We start from the raw sequence: 22,075 nt of genomic DNA on the forward strand, positions 1-22,075 counted from the left end.
TTTGATGGTAGTTCATACTTCACAGCAGGGCCGTTTGATGGTAGTTCGTTCTTCACAGCAGGGCCGTTTGATGGTAGTTCATACTTCACAGCAGGGCTGTTTGATGGTAGTTCATTCTTCACAGCAGGGCCGTTTGATGGTAGTTCGTTCTTCACAGCAGGGCCGTTTGATGGTAGTTCATACTTCACAGCAGGGCTGTTTGATGGTAGTTCATACTTCACAGCAGGGCCGTTTGATGGTAGTTCATACTTCACAGCAGGGCCGTTTGATGCTAGCTCATACTTCACAGCAGGGCTGTTTGATGGTATTTCATACTTCACAGCAGGGCCGTTTGATGGTAGTTCATACTTCACAGCAGGGCCGTTTGATGGTAGTTCATACTTCACAGCAGGGCCGTTTGATGGTAGTTCATACTTCACAGCAGGGCCGTTTGATGGTAGTTCATACTTCACAGCAGGGCCGTTTGATGGTAGTTCATTCTTCACAGCAGGGCCGTTTGATGGTAGGTCATACTTCACAGCAGGGCCGTGCTGCCCTGAATTGAACTGGTGCACATGAACTTGTTTAGCTAGCGAAACAAAGGAGACAAAAGAAACCCATTCAAATGTAAAATCTCAAAGAGATGGGTGGGGTGTGAACGATGCTGAATGGGCGTACACAAAGAAGAGCTTTCTAGCTAGTGTGAAAACCTCTACAAAATCTCAAAACCTCTACAAAGGCTTTTTCTCAAAAGTGGGGTTACAAGTGTATCAGCTTTTAAAGCAGCGTAGCTTTTCCCAACTTTTTCCAACTGCAGTGTATGATATACCAGTTTGAAGCTCTGAGTCTGTAATTTTAGAAATGTTTAAAAAAACATATCCTTTTTCGATGCCAACTAAAAATTAAAGCAAAAACAAGCAGGTTTTATTGCATCATCCGATGCGAGGTTTGGAAGAAAATCCAAGTAGCCGCAGAATATGTACACACAAAATATGCAAAAAAACATGCATGCGCCAGTTTTTGTTAGAATATAAGTTAGAATAAAATAAAAACTGAACGTGAGGTGAGAATGTGCTTATCCTCCTGCGCGTTGAGACCATATGTACACACAGTTTCTAGTGGTTGAAGTATTGCATTGCAGGAATGCAAAAGTAGCTAGTAGTAGCCTTGTGCAGGAATATATGATGACATTATTATTCATAACAAAAAAACAGGTAGCTAAATATAGTAACAATCATTTGATGTTAGTGAGAAGAGTGATTTTATTTGATCTTTGCATTCTAAAATAGGTAGAAATAGGCATCTACTTCCTATTATTTATTTCATTTCCATGATCAACGCAGAAAAAATTTCCTCACCCTTTCTGATTGTGATTGTTTCATATTTGAGAAATATCCTATAGGCCTACAACACGTGAGGATAGGCTACCATTCGTCTCATCTCTCATTTAATTGGACCCACTTCACAGTAGTAAATAGATAAACTATTTCAAGTATTTTGCTATATTTGATCCAATCCGAAGCGCAGTACAAATTTTCACCTTTTCCATTGACATTAGTAGGCTTCTGCGTCTGATATTGACAGCCAGGTCCAGAGCGGGACAGGGACCAGAGCAGGACAGGGACCACAGCAGGACAGGGACCAGAGCAGGACAGGGACCAGAGCAGGACAGGGACCAGAGCGGGACAGGGACCAGAGCGGGACAGGGTCCAGAGCGGGACAGGGTCCAGAGCAGGACAGGGAACAGAGCAGGACAGGGACCAGAGCGGGACAGGGTCCAGAGCGGGACAGGGTCCAGAGCGGGACAGGGTCCAGAGCGGGACAGTGTCCAGAGCAGGACAGGGAACAGAGCAGGACAGGGACCAGAGCGGGACAGGGACCAGAGCAGGACAGGGACCACAGCAGGACAGGGACCAGAGCAGGACAGGGACCAGAGCAGGACAGGGAACAGAGCAGGACAGGGAACAGAGCAGGACAGGGACCAGAGCAGGACAGGGAACAGAGCAGGACAGGAACCACAGCAGGACAGGGACCAGAGCAGGACAGCAACCACAGCAGGACAGGGACCAGAACAGGACAGGGACCAGAGCAGGACAAGCACCACAGCAGGACAGGAACCACAGCGGGACAGGGACCACAGCAGGACAGGGACCAGAGCAGGATAGGGACCACAGCAGGACAGGGACCAGAACAGGACAGGGACCAGAGCAGGATAGGGACCAGAGCAGGACAGGGACCAGAGCAGGACTCCGCTGGAGGCAACACAATCTCAAAGCTCCAAACAAGTTGCCCCAACCAGACACTGATTTGTGTTCAGTGAGGTGAATCTGAGATCTGTGCTTACAGTTGACTTCTTCAACCCAGATACCTGTGAGTGAAAGAAAGGCCTTTATATTGTTACAGGGTGCAAGATTGAATCCCTGAGCTGACAAGGTCAAAATCTATCGTTCTGCCCCTGAACAAGGCAATTAACCCACTGTTCCTAGGCCGTCATCGAAAATCATTATTTGTTCTGAACTGACTTGCCTAGTTAAATAAATCAATAAACATGTTAACAGGTTCGATAATCGTACGTGCCTTGTTATTTCTGTTTTGGACTTGTTGAAAGTTGCAAGGCCTTAAAGACCCACTGCTTTCAAACCCACCGTACTCATAGAGAGGGGTAGCCCTCCCTTCCTCTCCCCCTCCCTTGTCTAGGTTGGATCCTCTCTCTCTTAGCTGCTATGTTCTCTCGCTGTGTAGTATACCTTCAAGCCAGGCACTTAAGAAGCATCCCTGGCTGTGTGTCTGTGAGCGTGTTAGTGTAGCCATCTCTGCGTGTGAGTGGGAGTGTCTGTGTGTGGGCATGTGAGCGCCAGTGTTTCTTCCGAGTGGTGTATACATCTAATTATGAGTGCGTATCGATCTACGTGTGAGTGTGTATCCATCTACGTTTGTGTAACGCTCATCTGAAGAAGTGGACCAAGATGCAGCGTGGGGTAGGTTAATCATATTCTTTAATGAAAAACAAGAAAGAGAGAACCAATGAAACGTACAGTCTTGTAGGGCTCAACAGCAACAATACAAGGACAAGATCCCACAACACAGGTGGGAAAAAAGGCTACCTAAGTATGATTCCCTATCAGAGACATCGATAGACAGCTGCCTCTGATTGGGAACCACACTCGGCCAAACGCAAAGAAATACAAAACATAGAATGCCCACCCAAATCACACCCTGACCAAATCAAATAGAGACATAAAAAGGCTCTCTAAGGCCCCCAAAGATGCGGACTCTGGCCACAAAACTTGAACCTACAGGGGAGGGTCCGGGTGGGCATCTATCCTCGGTGGCGGCTCCGGTGCGGGACACAGACCCCGCTCCACCTCTGGCTCCCCCAACTTTGGTGGCGCCTCTGGTGCGAGGACCCTCGTCGCCGACCCCGGACTGGCGACCTTCTCTGCAGGCCCTGGACTGGGGACCCTCGTTGTAGGCCCCGGGCTGGGGACCCTCCCTGCAGACCCCAGACTGGGGACCCTCCCTGCAGACCCCGGACTGGGACCCTCGCTGCAGGCCCCGGACTGGGAACCCTGGCTGCAGGCCCCGGACTGGGGACCCTTGCTGCAGTTCCCGGACTGGGGACACTCGCTGCAGTTCCCGGACTGGGGACACTCGCTGCAGGCCCCGGACTGGGAACCCTCGCTGCAGGCCCCGGACTGGGAACCCTCGCCTCAGGCCCCGGACTGCGGACCCTCTCTGCAGGCCCCAGACTGGGGACCCTTGTTGCAGGCCCCGGACTGGGGACCGTTGCTGGAGGCTCCAGACTGGGGACCGTCGCTGGAGATTCCGGACTGGAGTCCGTCGCTGGTGGCTTCGGACTAGAGACCGTTGCTGGTGGCTCCGGACTGGGGACCGACGCTGGAGGCTTCGTGTCATGGATCATCACTGGAGGCTCCAGGCCATGGATCATCACTGGAGGCTTCGTGCCATGGATCATCACTGGAGGCTACGTGCCATGGATCATCACTGGAGGCTTCGTGCCATGGATCATCCCTGGAGGCTTAGTTCGTGGAGCTGGCTCAGGATATACTGGTCCGTGGAGATGCACTGGAGGTCTGGAGAGCAGAGCTGGTACAACCCGTCCTGGATGGATGCTCACCCTAGCCCGGCAACTGGGGGCATTGGCACAGGACACACTGGGCTGTGAAAGCGCACCGAAGACACTGTGCGTAGAGCTGGCGCAGGATATGCTGGGACAAGGAGGTGCACTGGAGGTCTGGAGTGTAGAGCTGGCACCACCCTTCCTGGTTGGATGCTCACCCTAGCCCTGCAACTGTGGGGCGCTGGCACAGGACGTACTGGGCTCTGGAGACGCACCGGAGACACAGTGTGCAGAGCCGGCGCAGGATATCCTGGCCCGGAGAGAAGCACCGTAGGCCAGGAGCGCTGAGCCAACAATATCCATCTTGGCTGAATGCCCACTCTAGTTCGACAAATGCAAGGAGCTGGAATGCATGTGCACCGGAGACACACTGCGCAGAGTCTCATAACATGGGACCTGACTAGTCACACTCTCCCCAAGGTAATCACAGGTCTATAACCTGACTCCGCCAATATCCCCGTGTGCCTGGGGGGGCTGCCTCTCGTGCATGCTTCGTCATGCCAACTCAACTCCTAGTATCTTCGCCGTTTCGCTTTTGCTGCTTCCATTTCCTCCTTAGAACGGCAATATTCTCCAGCCTGCGCCCAGGGTCCCTTGCCTTCCAGTATCTCCTCCCATTTCCACTCCTCCAGAAAACACTGCTTGGTCTTTTTGTGGAGGGATCTTCTGTAACGCTCGTCTGAAGTAGTGGACCAAGATGTAGCGTGGGGTAGGTTAATGATATTCTTTAATGATAATCCGAAAAACAAGAAAGAGAGAACCAAAGAGACGTTCAGCCTTATAGGTCTCAACAGCAACAATACAAGGACAAGATCCCAAAACATTGGTGGGGAAAAAAGGCTACCTAAGTATGATTCCCTATCAGAGACAACGATAGACAGCTGCCTCTGATTGGGAACCACACTCGGCAGAACGCAAAGAAATACAAAACATAGAATGCCCACCCAAATTACACCCTGACCAAACTAAATCTCCGTTTGAGTTTGTATCCATCTCCATATGAGTGTGTATCCACTCGTTCCATCTCTTTTTTAATTGGACCCTCTTCACAGTAGTAAATAGATCAACTATTTCAAGTATTTTGCTATATTTGACCCAATCCGAAACGCAATTTAATGGTAGAACAGACTATTCACCTTTTCATTGACATTTGTAGGCTTCTGTGTCTGAATACTGTAATGTCAAATTTCTTGAGTAGACAATATTTAATTTAGAAACATAACACAGTACATATACAGGATCATAACCTTTTCTGGCCATGAGTTCATATTCCTGAAGTAGCCATACAACAAATTACCATGCGCGTCTCTCATTGTACCTATTAGATATGATACATTCGAACGGGAGTGCGGCTTATAACATACAATAGAATGAACAGGCTACCACTGTAAGTATGCATACTGTAGGCTAGTTTTCATTTTTGATCCAGAGTAGACAATGTCTCAGAATTCGCAGCCAGTGCAGCTTATTTAAGTTCCGGAAACAGTACATGCAAAACATTATTGAATTGAAAAGATCTGTTTACAGGCCCACAGCAATGTGCAAGTGTTTTTGTCATTCTGACAACCCCTACAAAGACATCAAGTTCACCATGCATCGCTATTTCCTTAGATATTGTCTTGGCCTAATTCCAGTACATGCAAAGCATACAGCAAATAAGGGCGTTATTGTCACCATAAAAGGTGAATGATGGACATGTTTCAGGCGGAGTTGTCATGTATTGTCATATTATGTCTTGTTCCTGTTCTTTCTCTTCACTCCGTCTCCCTCTGCTGGTCGTATTAGGTTACCTTCTCTTCCTCTCCTTCCCCCAGCTGTTGCTCATCTTCTCTAACTACCTCGTTCACCCTTTACCCACCTGTTCCCTTTTCCCTCTGATTAGGTCTCTATTTCTCTCTCTGTTCCTACTTCTGTCTTTGTCAGATTCTCGTTTGAGTTTCTCATGCCAGAACCAAACTATCGTCTTGTTTGCTTCACCCTTGTCCCGTCCTGTCGGAATCTGCCTGTTCATCTGATGCTACGTGTGATCAGGTACCTCTGTCCTCTACGACCCGCGCCTACCCAGAGAGACCAGCAGTCTGTCGCCGCTAACCCAGCTATTCTCCTCTGCTGCTAAGAAGGGGACTCTTCTGTAAATATCAGAAGGACTTTATGATTCATTTTGTCGCCCTCTCTGCGGGTTGTCTATTTTGCCATTATATACATCTGAAGAGGATCTATGTCTTCCCTGTGTTTTGACATTAAAGGAATCTGTAGTTGATAAACCGCTTTTGGGTCCTCACTCACGTACATAACAGAAGAATCTGACCAAGAATGGACCCAGCGACTTCGGATCCTCTCCACTCAGCCGTCGAGATCCAGGGAGCGATTCTAGGCAGACACGAGCAGGAATTGTCTGCTGCTCGACATGCCGTTGAGACCCTGGCCGCCCAAGTCTCCGACCTCACAAAACAGATTCACCATCTCCGCCTCGATCCACCGGCCACTTCCAGGGCTTCCGAATCTCCGGAGCCCAGAATCAATAACCCGCCGTATTACTCTGGGGAGCCCACTGAATGCCGCACGTACCTCACCCAGTGTGATATTGTGTTTTCTCTCCAGCCCAACACTTACTCCAGGAGCACAGCTCGTATCGCCTACGTCATATCTCTCTTTACTGGACGGGCTCGTGAGTGGGGCACGGCAATCTGGGAGGCGAGGGCTGAGTGTACTAATCAGTATCAGGACTTTAAGGAGGAGATGATACAGGTTTTTGATCGTTCTGTTTTTGGGGAGGAAGCTTCCAGGGTCCTGTCTTCCCTATGTCAAGGTAATCGATCCATAACAGATTACTCTATTGAGTTTCGCACTCTTGCCGCCTCCAGTGACTGGAACGAGCCGGCTTTGCTCGCTCGTTTTCTGGAGGGTCTCCGCGCAGAGGTAAAGGATGAGATTCTCTCCCGGGAGTTTCCTTCCAGCGTGGATTCCTTGATTGAACTCGCTATTCGCATAGAGCGACGGGTTGATCTTCGTCGCCGAGCTCGTGGAGAGGAGCTCGCGTTCTCCGTTGCCCCCCTCTCCGCATCATTACCATCTTCCTCCGCCGGCTCGGGTGCTGAGCCTATGCAGCTGGGGGGTATCCGCATCTCGACTAAGGAGAGGGAACGGAGAATCACCAACCGCCTCTGTCTCTATTGCGGTTCCGCTGGTCATTTTGTCACTTCATGTCCAGTAAAAGCCAGAGCTCATCAGTAAGCGGAGGGCTACTGGTGAGCGCTACTACTCTGGTCTCTCCTTCAAGATCCTGCACTACCTTGTCGGTCCATCTACGCTGGACCCGTTCGTCAGCTTCCTGCAGTACCTTGATAGACTCTGGGGCGGAGGGCTGTTTTATGGACGAGACCTGGGCTCGGGAACATGACATTCCTCTCAGACAGTTAAGGGAACCCACGGCCTTGTTCGCTTTGGATGGTAGTTCTCTCCCCAGGATTCAGCGTGAAACGCTACCTTTAACCCTCACTGTCTCTGGTAATCATAGCGAAACCATTTCTTTTTAAATTTTTCGTTCACCTTTTACACCTGTTGTTTTGGGCCATCCCTGGCTAGTTTGTCATAATCCTTCTATTAATTGGTCTAGTAATTCTATCCCCTCCTGGAACGTCTCTTGTCATGTGAAATGTTTAATGTCTGCTATCCCTCCTGTTTCCTCTGTCTCTTCTTCACAGGAGGAGCCTGGCGATTTGACGGGGGTGCCGGAGGAATATCACGATCTACGCACGGTGTTCAGTCGGTCCAGGGCCACCTCTCTTCCTCCGCACCGGTCGTATGATTGTAGTATTGATCTCCTTCCGGGAACCACTCCCCCCTGGGGTAGACTATACTCTCTGTCGGCTCCCGAACGTAAGGCTCTCGAAGATTATTTGTCTGTAGCTCTCTACGCCGGTACCGTAGTCCCCTCCTCCTCTCCCGCCGGAGCGGGGGTTTTTTTTGTTAAGAAAAAGGACGGGTCCCTGCGCCCCTGCATAGATTATCGAGGGCTGAATGACATAACAGTTAAGAATCGTTATCCGCTCCCTCTTATGTCTTCAGCCTTCGAGATCCTGCAGGGAGCCAGGTTTTTCACTAAGTTGGACCTTCATAACGCTTACCATCTCGTGCGCATCAGGGAGGGGGACGAGTGGAAAACGGCGTTTAACACTCCGTTAGGGCACTTTGAATACCGGGTTCTTCCTTTCGGCCTCGCTAACGCTCCAGCTGTCTTTCAGGCATTAGTAAATGACGTACTGAGAGACATGCTGAACATCTTTGTTTTCATTTACCTTGACGATATCCTTATTTTTTCACCGTCACTCCAGATTCATGTTCAGCACGTTCGCCGTGTCCTCCAGCGCCTTTTAGAGAATTGTCTTTATGTGAAGGCTGAGAAGTGTACTTTTCATGCCTCCTCCGTCACATTTCTTGGTTCTGTTATTTCCGCTGAAGGCATTAAGATGGATCCCGCTAAGGTCCAAGCTGTCATTGATTGGCCCGTTCCTAAGTCACGTGTCGAGCTGCAGCGCTTTCTCGGCTTCGCGAATTTCTATCGTCGTTTCATCCGTAATTTCGGTCAGGTGGCAGCTCCTCTCACAGCCCTTACTTCTGTCAAGTCGTGCTTTAAGTGGTCCGTTTCCGCCCAGGGAGCTTTTGATCTTCTCAAGAATCGTTTTACATCCGCACCTATCCTTGTTACACCTGACGTCTCTAGACAGTTCGTTGTCGAGGTTGACGCGTCAGAGGTGGGCGTGGGAGCCATTCTTTCTCAGCGCTCCCTCTCTGACGGCAAGGTCCACCCTTGCGCGTATTTTTCTCATCGCCTGTCGCCGTCGAAACGTAACTATGATGTGGGAAACCGTGAACTGCTCGCCATCCGCTTAGCCCTAGGCGAATGGCAACAGTGGTTGGAGGGGGCGACCGTTCCTTTTGTCGTTTGGACTGACCATAGGAACCTTGAGTACATCCATTCTGCCAAACGACTTAATGCGCGTCAGGCTCGTTGGGCGCTGTTTTTCGCTTGTTTCGAGTTCGTAATTTCTTATCGTCCGGGCTCTAAGAACACCAAGCCTGATGCTTTATCTCGTCTCTTCAGTTCTTCAGTAGTATCCACCGACCCCGAGGGGATTCTCCCTGAGGGGCGTGTTGTCGGGTTGACCGTCTGGGGAATTGAGAGGCAGGTAAAGCAAGCTCTCACTCACACTCTGTCGCTGCGCGCTTGTCCTAGGAACCTTCTTTTAGTTCCCGTTCCTACTCGTCTGGCCGTTCTTCAGTGGGCTCACTCTGCCAAGTTAGCCGGCCACCCCGGCGTTCGGGGTACGCTTGCTTCCATCCGCCAGCGTTTTTGGTGGCCCACTCGGGATCGTGACACGCGTCGTTTCGTGGCTGCTTGTTCGGTCTGCGCGCAGACTAAGTCCGGTAACTCCCCTCCTGCCGGCCGTCTCAGACCGCTTCCCATTCCCTCTCGACCGTGGTCTCACATCGCCTTAGATTTTATCACCGGACTGCCTTCGTCAGCGGGGAAGACTGTTATTCTTACGGTTGTCGATAGGTTCTCTAAGGCGGCTCTTTTTATTCCCCTCGCTAAGCTCCCTTCTGCTAAAGAAACGGCACAAATCATCATCAAGAATGTTTTCAGAATTCATGGCCTTCCGTCAGACGTCGTTTCGGACAGGGGTCCGCAATTCACGTCTCAATTTTGGAGGGAGTTTTGCCATTTGATTGGGGCTTCCGTCAGTCTCTCTTCCGGCTTTCACCCCCAGTCTAACGGTCAAGCAGAACGGGCCAATCAGACTATTGGTCGCATCTTACGCAGTCTTTCTTTTCGTAACCCTGCGTCTTGGTCAGAACAGCTCCCCTGGGCAGAATACGCCCACAACTCGCTTCCTTCGTCTGCGACCAGGCTATCTCCTTTTCAGAGTAGCCTCGGGTACCAGCCTCCGCTGTTCTTGTCTCAGCTCGCCAAGTCCAGCGTCCCCTCCGCTCAGGCTTTTGTTCAACGTTGTGAGCGCACCTGGAAGAGGGTCAGGTCTGCACTTTGCCGTTATAGGGCGCAGACTGTGAGAGCCGCTAATAAGCGTAGAACTAAGAGTCCTAGATATTGTCGCGGTCAGAGAGTATGGGTCTCCACTCAAAACCTTCCCCTTAAGACAGCTTCTCGCAAGTTGACCCCGCGGTTCATTGGTCCGTTCCGTATTTCTCAGATTATTAATCCTGTCGCAGTGCGACTTCTTCTCCCGCGATATCTTCATCGCGTCCACCCGGTCTTCCATGTCTCCTGTGTTAAGCCCATCCTTCGCGCCCCCGCTCGTCTCCCCCCCCATCCTTGTCGAGGGCGCACCTATCTACAGGGTCCGTAAGATTTTGGACATGCGTTCTCGGGGCCGTGGTCATCAGTACCTAGTGGATTGGGAGGGGTACGGTCCTGAGGAAAGGAGTTGGGTTCCCTCTCGGGACGTGCTGGACCGTTCGCTGATCGATGATTTCCTCCGTTGCCGCCAGGTTTCCTCCTCGAGTGCGCCAGGAGGCGCTCGGTGAGTGGGGGGGGTACTGTCATGTATTGTCATATTATGTCTTGTTCCTGTTCTTTCTCTTCACTCCGTCTCCCTCTGCTGGTCGTATTAGGTTACCTTCTCTTCCTCTCCTTCCCCCAGCTGTTCCTCATCTTCTCTAACTACCTCGTTCACCCTTTACCCACCTGTTCCCTTTTTCCCTCTGATTAGGTCTCTATTTCTCTCTCTGTTCCTGCTTCTGTCTTTGTCAGATTCTCGTTTGAGTTTCTCATGCCAGAACCAAACTATCGTCTCGTTTGCTTCACCCTTGTCCCGTCCTGTCGGAATCTGCCTGTTCATCTGATGCTACGTGTGATCAGGTACCTCTGTCCTCTACGACCCGCGCCTACCCAGAGAGACCAGCAGTCTGTCGCCGCTAACCCAGCTATTCTCCTCTACTGCTAAGAAGGGGACTCTTCTGTAAATATCAGAAGGACTTTATGATTCATTTTGTCGCCCTCTCTGCGGGTTGTCTATTTTGCCATTATATACATCTGAAGAGGATCTATGTCTTCCCTGTGTTTTGACATTAAAGGACTCTGTATTTGTTAAACCACTTTAGGGTCCTCACTCACGTGCATAACAGGAGTTATAATGCTTGTTCACACGCGCACAGTTTCACAACCGTTCTGATTTATAATGGCAAACATGCGTATGTATAGCATGCGCCAAGTTTATACAGTAAATCTCTATAATTTTGAGCGTGTGCCATCTTTTCAGAAAAAGCACATGCAGATATTTAGTGTTAAATTGACACAAAAGTTATAAATGAGGCCCAGATGGAGCTGACTGGGAACAGATGATAAACAACATTTAAGAGCATTTCTGAAATTTCTAAATTCAAGAGAATTTCCACAGCTGTTCAAACCAGACATGACAATGAACAAGCATCAACTTCCTATCTTTCTCTAAAGTCACAGCCTGGACTCCCCTTTCCTCCTCTTGGGGAAGAAAACGTCAACAATGGCACACACATCACACCGACTGAGGAGGCACACATACTGAGCAATTTCTTTCTTTCTTTCTTGTTATTTAACCTTTATTTAACGAGGCAAGTCAGTTATGAACAAATTCTTATTTACAATGACGGCCTACCAAAAGATCGCTCCGTTTTGTTCATCACGTTTAGGTAAGAAAAAAAACGAAAATTAAGTCATTACAACGTGAACTTTTTTCCAAATTAACTCCATAATATCGACAGAAACATGGCAAACGTTGTTTAGAATCAATCCTCAATGTGTTTCACATATCTATCGATGATAAATCATTTGTGGCAGTTTGGTTTCTCCTCTGAAGAAATGGAACGCGCATCTTGTTTAAAACGGGAATGTTTTTTATCCAAAAATTAAAAGAGCGCCCCCTATCTTGAAGAAGATAAAGACCCACTGAGTGTGTATCCATCTACTTTTGAGTGTGTATCCATCTACGTTTGAGTGTGTATCCATCTGCGTCTGTGTTTTTATTTATTTTTATTTATTTATTTCACCTTTATTTCACCAGGTAGGCCAGTTGAGAACAAGTTCTCATTTACAACTGCAACATGCCCAAGATAAAGCAAAGCAGTGCGACAAAAACAACAACACAGAGTGACACATAAACAAATGTACAGTCAATAACACAAAAGAAAAGAAAAATATAAAAATCGATGTACAGTGTGTGCAAATGTAGAAGAGTAGGGAGGTAGGCAATAAATAGGCCCTTGAGGTGAAAATAATGACAATTTGGCATTAATACTGGTGTGATAGATGTGCAGATGATGATGTGCGAGGTGCAAAAGGGCAAGTAACAATATGGGGATGAGGTAGTCGGGTGTGCTATTTACAGATTGGCTGTGTACAGGTAAGCTGTACACAGCAGTAAGCTGCTCTGACAGCTGATGCTTAAAGTTAGAGAGGGAGATATAAGACTCCAGCTTCAGAGATTTTTGCCATTGTGAGGGCCAGCCAATGAGAGCATACAGGTCTCGGTGGTGGGTAGTATATGGGGCTTTGGTAATAAAATGGATGGCACTGTGATGGACAACATCCAGTTTGCTGAGTAGAGTGTTGGGGGCTATTCTGTAAATGACATTGCCGAAGTCGAGGATAGTAGGATAGTCAGTTTTCCGAGGGTATGTTTGGCGGCATGAGTGAAGAAGGCTTTGTTGCGAAATAGGAAGCCGATTTTAGATTTAATTTTGGATTGGGGATGCTTAATGTGAGTGTGGAAGGAGAGTTTACAGTCTATCCAGAAACCTAGATATTTGTAGTTGTCCACATATTCTAGGTCAGAACTGTCCAGAGTAGTGATGCTAGTCGGGCGGGAGGATGCAGGCAGCAATCGGTTGAAAAGCATGCATTTAGTTTTACTGGCATTTAAAGGCAGTTGGAGAGTTGTATGGCGTTGAAGCTCATTTGGAGGTTTGTTAGCACAGTGTCCAAACAAGGGCCAGTGTGTGTGTGGGGATATGTGTACGCGCAGGAAAGCAAGGTTCCCCCTCCCTTGCGGTGTGGCGTGGTTCTACCTGCTTTTCGTGCCCCCATCACAGAGCCCCAAAGGACTGGAATAAAAAGCAGCAGCGGTGCATAACCGTGCTGGAAGCCCCACCCCCCTCCACTGCTCCTTCATCCCTCCTTTTCCCACTCTGTGCAGCGCTGAATGAATGAAGGCGGGCGAGAGTGCTCGTGCTGCGCTGTGTACTTTCTTGTATAGTGGGCTCACAGCTAGGCTTGGCAGGGCCGAGGTGTTACCTAAAAGGGGTGAGCTAAGGTAAACGAGGCCTCTGCCAGCGCTAGGCTAGCTACTCACAGGCAGGCGAGAGAGCAACCAGGCGGGGAAAGGGTGTACAGGAAAGGGGTCTGGAGATGGCTGTGGAGAAAGAGGCTGGAGTGAGAGGCTGGGCTGCGTCTTAGGCAGGATTACGGGCTGAGTCTAGGGTTGGGGCTGGGTATAGGGTTGTGCAGTGTGTGCATTGCTGGGGCTGCATATAGGGACATTGCTGAGGCTGGGCATAAGGCAGGGCAGTGGCTCACACTGAGGATAGAGAGGTGGATTTTTGAATGGGCCAATTTTAATGTGAGGCTAGGTAAGGGTCTGCAGCTGGTGAGGTGTTTCACTACCAGTAGTAAGGAGGAAGGGTGTCAAGTTACTTTGAATTTGTCATAAAACTATATCTGCTGTTCTTTTATTTCTCTTGTCCTCCTGTTTCTGCTATCTGCTGATAGTCTAAAGATAGACCTCTGGTCTTGACTAGCACTTAGAGAGCAATGTCCTCAGAGAGAACTGACGATGTTACCATCTGTTATGTGGAGTATGCCACGACCAGCTGATGTGAACACATCTGAAAACTGTGTTGGTTGACCTAACCATGCATAAACACAGCCCTGATGGTGGGAAGCAACCTGTCTACGTTTCCCTTCTATTCTACTCTCCTTCTCTTTGCCTTAGGGCTCCTGTGAGATGCAAACTGTGTGTGTGTGTGTGTGTGTGTGTGTGTGTGTGTGTGTGTGTGTGTGTGTGTGTGTGTGTGTGTGTGTGTGTGTGTGTGTGTGTGTGTGTGTGTGTGTGTGTGTGTGTGTGTGTGTGTGTGTGTGTGTGTGTGTGTGTGTGTGTGTGCGTGTGCATTTGTGTGTGCGTGTGTGTGTGTAGATGCCTACTTGCCTGTGTTTCTGCACGTGTGATTGTGCCAGTGAGAGTGCATGAATGCCTGTGTGTGTGTGTGTGTTTGTGGCAGTTAGCCTCAGTGCAGTGAGCTCTTTCTCCCTGCAGGGGTTCAGTATTGTGTGAGTGGACAGGACAGCCATGGGTGGGCAGGCTGACTGAGAGACGAGAGCGTGAGCCTTGCTGTTTGTCTCTGGCCTTTTGCGACTCACGATAATGTGCTAATTACAGATACCCGCCTCCGACAAAGCCACAAGTGTTTGCACCCAGACTGCACCAAGTCACGCATCAGCCCCTGATTTATTCTGATTATCAAAACATACAAAGACATCATTCCTCCATAGACCACATCCAGAAACATAAAACTTCGGACTTTTCTCTCTCTCTCCCTCCTCCCCCCTCTCTCGCCCCTCACCCTTCCTTTTGCGCTCTCTTTCTACTTTTAGCCTGCATGAAGCAGCAGATTTCTGGCTTGTCCGGGGCATTCCTCTAATAGTTGTGCCATTGAACGGGAAAAACAGACTTGAAAAGCATTCTGAGGCAAGCTCTATCAGGTTAATAGTCAATCTTAAACACATCATTAGGGATTGTTTATGCAAAAGATCAAGTAGTCTGGAAGGGGTAATTTACTGTTCCACCAATTATTTGAGTGTTGGCATACTTGGCCCTTGGAATATGCTAAGTGTGAGGAAAGGTAAAACTTAAAAGCATCCGTACGTCTGCCTTTCTGTTTGATTATTATTATGTTTTTACCAAAATAAAACATTCTAGTTGGGCTAAATATATTCGAAAACACATTCTATCCCATTCATCATCACCAAGTCGTTCTTCCAGTTCATGGTAGCCCCCAACGACACTTTGTCATCACATCGCAATTAACGGTTAACCCAAAACAGGTGGCTTCTGATAACAGTGGAGATGAACTAATAAAAAGCACAAAATCAAAGGAGACAAGGAATCAAAGGAGAGGAGTACAGTTAAGGAAGAGCAGATCTGTAAATCGTGAGCAGCAGCAGCAGCTTTGTTGTTTATGGGCCAAGGCCACATAACAGTGGAATCATAATATGTATATATGTCTAGTTTTGAGATAACGCTGTATTGAAAAGCGCTATACTAATGAAATGTATTGATATTATTGATATTATTTGAAGGACCATGTTGACTCAAGTCCACCACTCTGAAGACGCTGCAGCCTTGACCCCAGGATTAAACCCACCGGGGCAGATGTCAGTTCAACTAATGAGAATTCAACGTGAAATCACCAAATCATTTCACCAGATTAAAGTTCAAAGTTGATGAAATCATCATACAGTCATCACATTGACATTTTTGTTGAAATGACGTGGAAATCAACACGTTTTTTCCCAGTGGGAAGGGACTGCTCAGCTCTGCTAAGACAATATGGCTTCTCTCACATACCCATCCTCCATTAAAAATGTTCAAGCGGTATAAACACGTTTACATGGTTTTTGGACAGTAAGTTACTGTGTGCCGATAACTGTCTGCTTAGAGATATTTGTGATATTGTAAGTTTTATTTTTCCCAAGTGTTCTTATTAAACAAGATATTGGCCTTTATGGACAAAGCCTGTGATATGTAAGTACAGCGTTTGAACTAGTGTTGATGTGCTTGTTCTCTTATTTCATTTTTGGTTCGATTGATGTGGATCTTTCAAAGAAGGATCTAGAAATTAATTGTTTACTGAGTGTGCTGGTGGTCTCCACCATAAATGTATTGTTTACTGAGTGTGCTGGTGGTCTCCACCATAAATGTATTGTTTACTGAGTGTGCTGGTGGTCTCCACCATAAATGTATTCTTTACTGAATGTGCTAGTTGTCTCCAACATAAATGTATTTTTTACTGAATGAGCTGGTGGTCTCCACCATAAATGTATTGTTTACTGAGTGTGCTGGTAGTCTCCACCATAAATTAATTGTTTACTGAGTGTGCTGGTGGTCTCCATCATACATGTATTGTTTACTGAATGTGGCTGGTGTCTCCACGTTAAATGTATTGTTTACTGAGTAAGCTCGTTGTCTCCAACATAAATGTATTGTTTACTGAGTATGCTGGTGTTCTCCACCATAAATGTATTGTTTACGGAGTGTGCTGGTGGTCTCCAACATAAATGCATTGTTTACTGAATGTGTTAGTTGTCTCCAACATAAATGTATTGTTTACTGAGTGTGCTGGTGGTCTCCAACATAAGTGTATTGTTTACTGAGTGTGCTGGTGGTCTCCAACATAAATGTATTGTTTACTGAGTGTGCTGGTGGTCTCCACCATACATGTATTGTTTACTGAGTGTGCTGGTGGTCTCCACCATACATGTATTGTTTACTGAGTGTGCTGGTGGTCTCCACCTTAAATGTATTGTTTACTGAGTATGCTGGTAGTCTCCACCATAAATGTATTGTTTACTGAGTGTGCTGGTGGTCTCCACTGAAAAAATGTATTGTTTACTGAGTGTACAGGTGGTCTCCAACATAAATGTATTGTTTATTGAGTGTGCTGGTGGTCTCCACCATAAATGTATTGTTTACTGAGTGTGCTGGTGGTCTCCACTGAAAAAATGTATTGTTTACTGAGTGTACAGGTGGTCTCCAACATAAATGTATTGTTTATTGAGTGTGCTGGTGGTCTCCACCATACATGTATTGTTTACTGAGTGTGCTGGTGGTCTCCACCATAAATGTATTGTTTACTGAGTGTGATGGTTGTCTCCACCATAAATGTATTGTTTACTGAATGTGCTGGTGGTCTCCACCATAAATGTATTGTTTACTGAGTGTGCTGGTGGTCTCCACCATAAATGTATTGTTTACTGAATGTGCTGGTGGTCTCCACCATAAATGTATTGTTTACTGAGTATGCTGGTAGTCTCCACCTTATATGTATTGTTTACTGAGTGTGCTGGTAGTCTCCACCATAAATGTATTGTTTACTGAGTGTGCTGGTGGTCTCCACTGAAAAAATGTATTGTTTACTGAGTGTACAGGTGGTCTCCAACATAAATGTATTGTTTATTGAGTGTGCTGGTGGTCTCCACCATAAATGTATTGTTTACTGAGTATGCTGGTAGTCTCCACCTTAAATGTATTGTTTACTGAGTAAGCTCGTTGTCTCCAACATAAATGTATTGTTTACTGAGTATGCTGGTGTTCTCCACCATAAATGTATTGTTTACGGAGTGTGCTGGTGGTCTCCAACATAAATGCATTGTTTACTGAATGTGTTAGTTGTCTCCAACATAAATGTATTGTTTACTGAGTGTGCTGGTGGTCTCCAACATAAGTGTATTGTTTACTGAGTGTGCTGGTGGTCTCCAACATAAATGTATTGTTTACTGAGTGTGCTGGTGGTCTCCACCATACATGTATTGTTTACTGAGTGTGCTGGTGGTCTCCACCATACATGTATTGTTTACTGAGTGTGCTGGTGGTCTCCACCTTAAATGTATTGTTTACTGAGTATGCTGGTAGTCTCCACCATAAATGTATTGTTTACTGAGTGTGCTGGTGGTCTCCACTGAAAAAATGTATTGTTTACTGAGTGTACAGGTGGTCTCCAACATAAATGTATTGTTTATTGAGTGTGCTGGTGGTCTCCACCATAAATGTATTGTTTACTGAGTGTGCTGGTGGTCTCCACTGAAAAAATGTATTGTTTACTGAGTGTACAGGTGGTCTCCAACATAAATGTATTGTTTATTGAGTGTGCTGGTGGTCTCCACCATACATGTATTGTTTACTGAGTGTGCTGGTGGTCTCCACCATAAATGTATTGTTTACTGAGTGTGATGGTTGTCTCCACCATAAATGTATTGTTTACTGAATGTGCTGGTGGTCTCCACCATAAATGTATTGTTTACTGAGTGTGCTGGTGGTCTCCACCATAAATGTATTGTTTACTGAATGTGCTGGTGGTCTCCACCATAAATGTATTGTTTACTGAGTATGCTGGTAGTCTCCACCTTAAATGTATTGTTTACTGAGTGTGCTGGTAGTCTCCACCATAAATGTATTGTTTACTGAGTGTGCTGGTGGTCTCCACTGAAAAAATGTATTGTTTACTGAGTGTACAGGTGGTCTCCAACATAAATGTATTGTTTATTGAGTGTGCTGGTGGTCTCCACCATAAATGTATTGTTTACTGAGTATGCTGGTAGTCTCCACCTTAAATGTATTGTTTACTGAGTATGCTGGTAGTCTCCACCTTAAATGTATTGTTTACTGAGTATGCTGGTAGTCTCCACCTTAAATGTATTGTTTACTGAGTATGCTGGTAGTCTCCACCTTAAATGTATTGTTTACTGAGTATGCTGGTAGTCTCCACCATAAATGTATTGTTTACTGAGTATGCTGGTAGTCTCCACCTTAAATGTATTGTTTACTGAGTGTGCTGGTAGTCTCCACCATAAATGTATTGTTTACTGAGTGTGTCGGTGGTCTCCACAATAAATGTGTAATTGGACTTCATTTTCATTGAATGTACAAAGACTGCTCATATATAAACTTTAATTTACAACTTTTGGAATTAATCCAAGAGAGAGAATTTACACAAGTGTAACATAAACATTCAAGTAAATCATAAATTAAATCAGTGGAGGATCAACAAAATTCCAGTAATTTCAGCAACTTTCTCAAAAGTGGATTTGGGTCCAACAGAGAACAACCTAATCTGTACATAGTCTCTGGCTCTTCTCCCGTGAATAAATACAGCCCTAGATCCAGTTTGCATTGCATGTTTAGAAAAAGAAACCTCGTAAACCTGGCACAGGGACACCCCAAGTGTAGGAATGTGTTTGGGAAACCTCTTAAACACAGGCCCCTTTCTGGGAACATGTCAAATCATTCATTCGTTCACTTCTTTCCTCCTCTCCTTACCATCCCTCTGTGCCCCGCCCTCCAGACATATTCCCTGTGTTTATAAGTTGGCCCACATGACATAAGCTGAAGCTCCCCTTTACGTCTTTGAAATCCCACCTTTTTTATTTGTTGCTTTTAAACTGTTTTGACAGCTCTCTCCTTTTTTCCACCACCCCTCTGAGCGCTGGAAACGGTTTGGTGCATGTCTGAATGAACAAGTGTGTCATTATTTTCCTGTAAGCTGACATGAAAGACACTTCACAACTTGTGAACTGGTGTTTGTGAGACACAGAGGTGTTCAGTGAGATATCATTGAACAGTATCATGTGACCGTAAAGGAACAAAGTCCTGTTTTCTTACGGTTCTATAATGTACTATGTAGGGCTGGCTGCCAGAACAAGTCTGATTTCATTTTGCCTCAAGGTTCGTGCTGCAGAACTCTTTCCCTCTGGGATGGGCCGATGTGAAACTCAGAATGACTTGGAACACAATTAAGTGTCAAGTGGCAGGATCGATGTTGGAAAGAATATCCCTCTTAAAAACTGAATTCATGACTTTTCTTTGCACTTGTGTCTATTTTCTGTTTGTTTTGTAAAACATCTCACTGAAAAACAATAGAGAATGCATGTTAAGACAAAACAACACACTTGTGGCATATTTGCCACTTTATTTAAGAGGCGCAGGAAACGGCTTCCAATCAGGTCAACAACACAGTAAGTGTATTAACCCAGCAAGTGTCTCTTTCTCTTCCTCTCCATACATCTATTCACTCACTTTCTCATGTTCTAAATCTCTTCACACACTGCACAATTTACACACGTTTCATCTTTCTCTCTCTCTCTCTCTCTCTCTCTCTCTCTCTCTCTCTCTCTCTCTCTCTCTCTCTCTCTCTCCCCTCCCTCTCTCCATCTCCTCTAGGTGAGTTGTTAAGTCTGGTGGACGACCTGCTCTCAGGTCTTGGGTCGTCCTGTGTGGTGGCGGGTCGAAGGAACGGAGACCATCCTCACTCTGTGCTCTACTCGCTGGTCTTCAAGTGCCTGGAGCCCGACAGCCTCTACAAGTAAGATCCCCTAACCTAAAGCACTTTGGACCTGAGCCCGTATTCATGAAGCCTCTCAGAGTGCTGATCTAGGTCCCCTATGTCCATGTAATCTTTTTCATTATGATCTAAAAGGCAGAACTGAATCCTAGATCAGCATTCCTACTCTGAGATGCTCTATTAATACGGGCCGCAATTTACTATTGTTTTGCACCATTCCAAGGGTGAAATTTAAAGGTAGAAATGAAGGATAGAATATGAAAAAAGACGGATGTTTTTGATTTGTTGTTCACTTCTCTGTGGTAAATGTTGCATGACAGAAGTCCATTGAGTTGTCGCTACATTCAACTCTTCTCACCTGTGGTATTGTTCTAACCCGATTGACTTCATCATTTTCTGACTTTCTGACTTTTATGAGTTCACTATTTTCCATTACCATAAAAAACCACCTTCTTAACCAATGGCATTGTTGTCATTTTTGCATCTCTCCTAAAGAGGAATGACTTAACACATAATATGTGGGTGATATCACCAGCCAGCACCACATATTTGTGTCTGTACTCCCATTGGCAATGGGACTTGTTTATGGCCATGTTTTAATTCCCCCCAGTCAGAACACAGCTGGCTCAAATTAGGCGGGCGGCACATATTTTGGTCTCACCAGGGTGGAAGTGGTGGATGCTGGTGTTAGTGTTTCCGTTATTGTTACGTTTTTCACGAGGCCCTTTTCAATGGAAGAAAACGTGGTCATGGTGAAAAACGAGCATCACAACCAACGTGCTGTTTGTGTCACACAGAGACTGGAGGAGACTGGAGCCATTGACCAGTCAGTCTGTCTGGTGATTACAGTCTGGGGCGGTTAGCAAACAGGCAACTAGACCACCCCTCTTAATCCAATTAGTCATAAAGACTGAGAGCCATAACACATTGAGCAGCAGGGAGGACATGCATGGAGGACACAAACACTGTGGCAGGTCAGTTAGTTGCATGCACACGTCCCAACCCACTGATACATGCTAATATGTTCAGCAGTTGAAGCACTACTTAATTTATGGACAGACATACGTACAGCCCTGAGTCCCTCGGCATGTGTGAAGGGTATAGTCAACCATACATCTTGTATTAGGGTGGTCAGAGAACACTAGAGGATATCAGGGACAGCTGTTAGTCAACTTTGCAGGTGTTTCATTTTGCAAAGAAGATTCACTTAGTTGAATCCTTGTCTTGTGTGAGTATCAAGATGGAGTAAAAAGAAAAGCCTATTAGTGGGAAAGTGGAGAAATGAAATGAAAGCAGCTGAGTCCACATGGAGGCACTTGTGTGAATGTTCCATAAGCTGCCCTGCTGCCAACAGACACTATAATGGTTCTGTGTGTCTGTGGCCCCGGCAGGCCTGTCGTTCGCTTAGTGTGCCTTTATTAATCCATACATCATCACAGTTGGAGAAGTTTACGTTGCACTGTTCGGAGGAGATCTCAGAGCGACAATACATTCACCTTCAGAGGGCCCAGGGTCTGCAGCCCGCCTTCCCAAGGGCCGTCGCTGTGATGTACATTTGATAGAAGCACTTTGTTCTACTTGGGTATGACTTCCCTGAGCCCTCTTCCTCTTGTCTCTCGATCTTGAAATCAAGTTATTTTTTAAATATATATTTGTAAATCAAATCAAGTTAGATGGGCGAGGCATGCTCCGAAACCAAACAGGCCCCAGATGAAATTGAATAGGGGACACTCCAATCATCACACCGTGTTCCTCTCCTCTGAGCGCTCCCAACTGTTGTGTGGTGTTTTAAGTTTGTGGCTCTGGCTCACTGTTTTCCACTGGTTTGTTTTGGGAAGCAGGCTCCTG

The 22,075-nt window shown here is 46.6% G+C and overlaps 1 protein-coding gene across 1 annotated transcript in view; it reads left to right on the forward strand.

Moving 5' to 3' along the window:
* The window catches only part of LOC124047680 (astrotactin-2-like), a 161,803-nt gene extending 141,551 nt beyond the window's left edge, over positions 1–20,252 (forward strand). The window contains exon 5 of the mRNA XM_046367990.1: positions 20,107–20,252. Within this exon, the coding sequence (XP_046223946.1) occupies positions 20,107–20,252 (146 nt within the window). The remainder of the gene's footprint in view (positions 1–20,106) is intronic.
* The last annotated feature ends 1,823 nt before the right edge of the window (positions 20,253–22,075 follow it).

The sequence above is a fragment of the Oncorhynchus gorbuscha genome, linkage group LG11 (genome assembly GCF_021184085.1).
Source record: "Oncorhynchus gorbuscha isolate QuinsamMale2020 ecotype Even-year linkage group LG11, OgorEven_v1.0, whole genome shotgun sequence".
Taxonomy (NCBI): domain Eukaryota; kingdom Metazoa; phylum Chordata; class Actinopteri; order Salmoniformes; family Salmonidae; genus Oncorhynchus; species Oncorhynchus gorbuscha.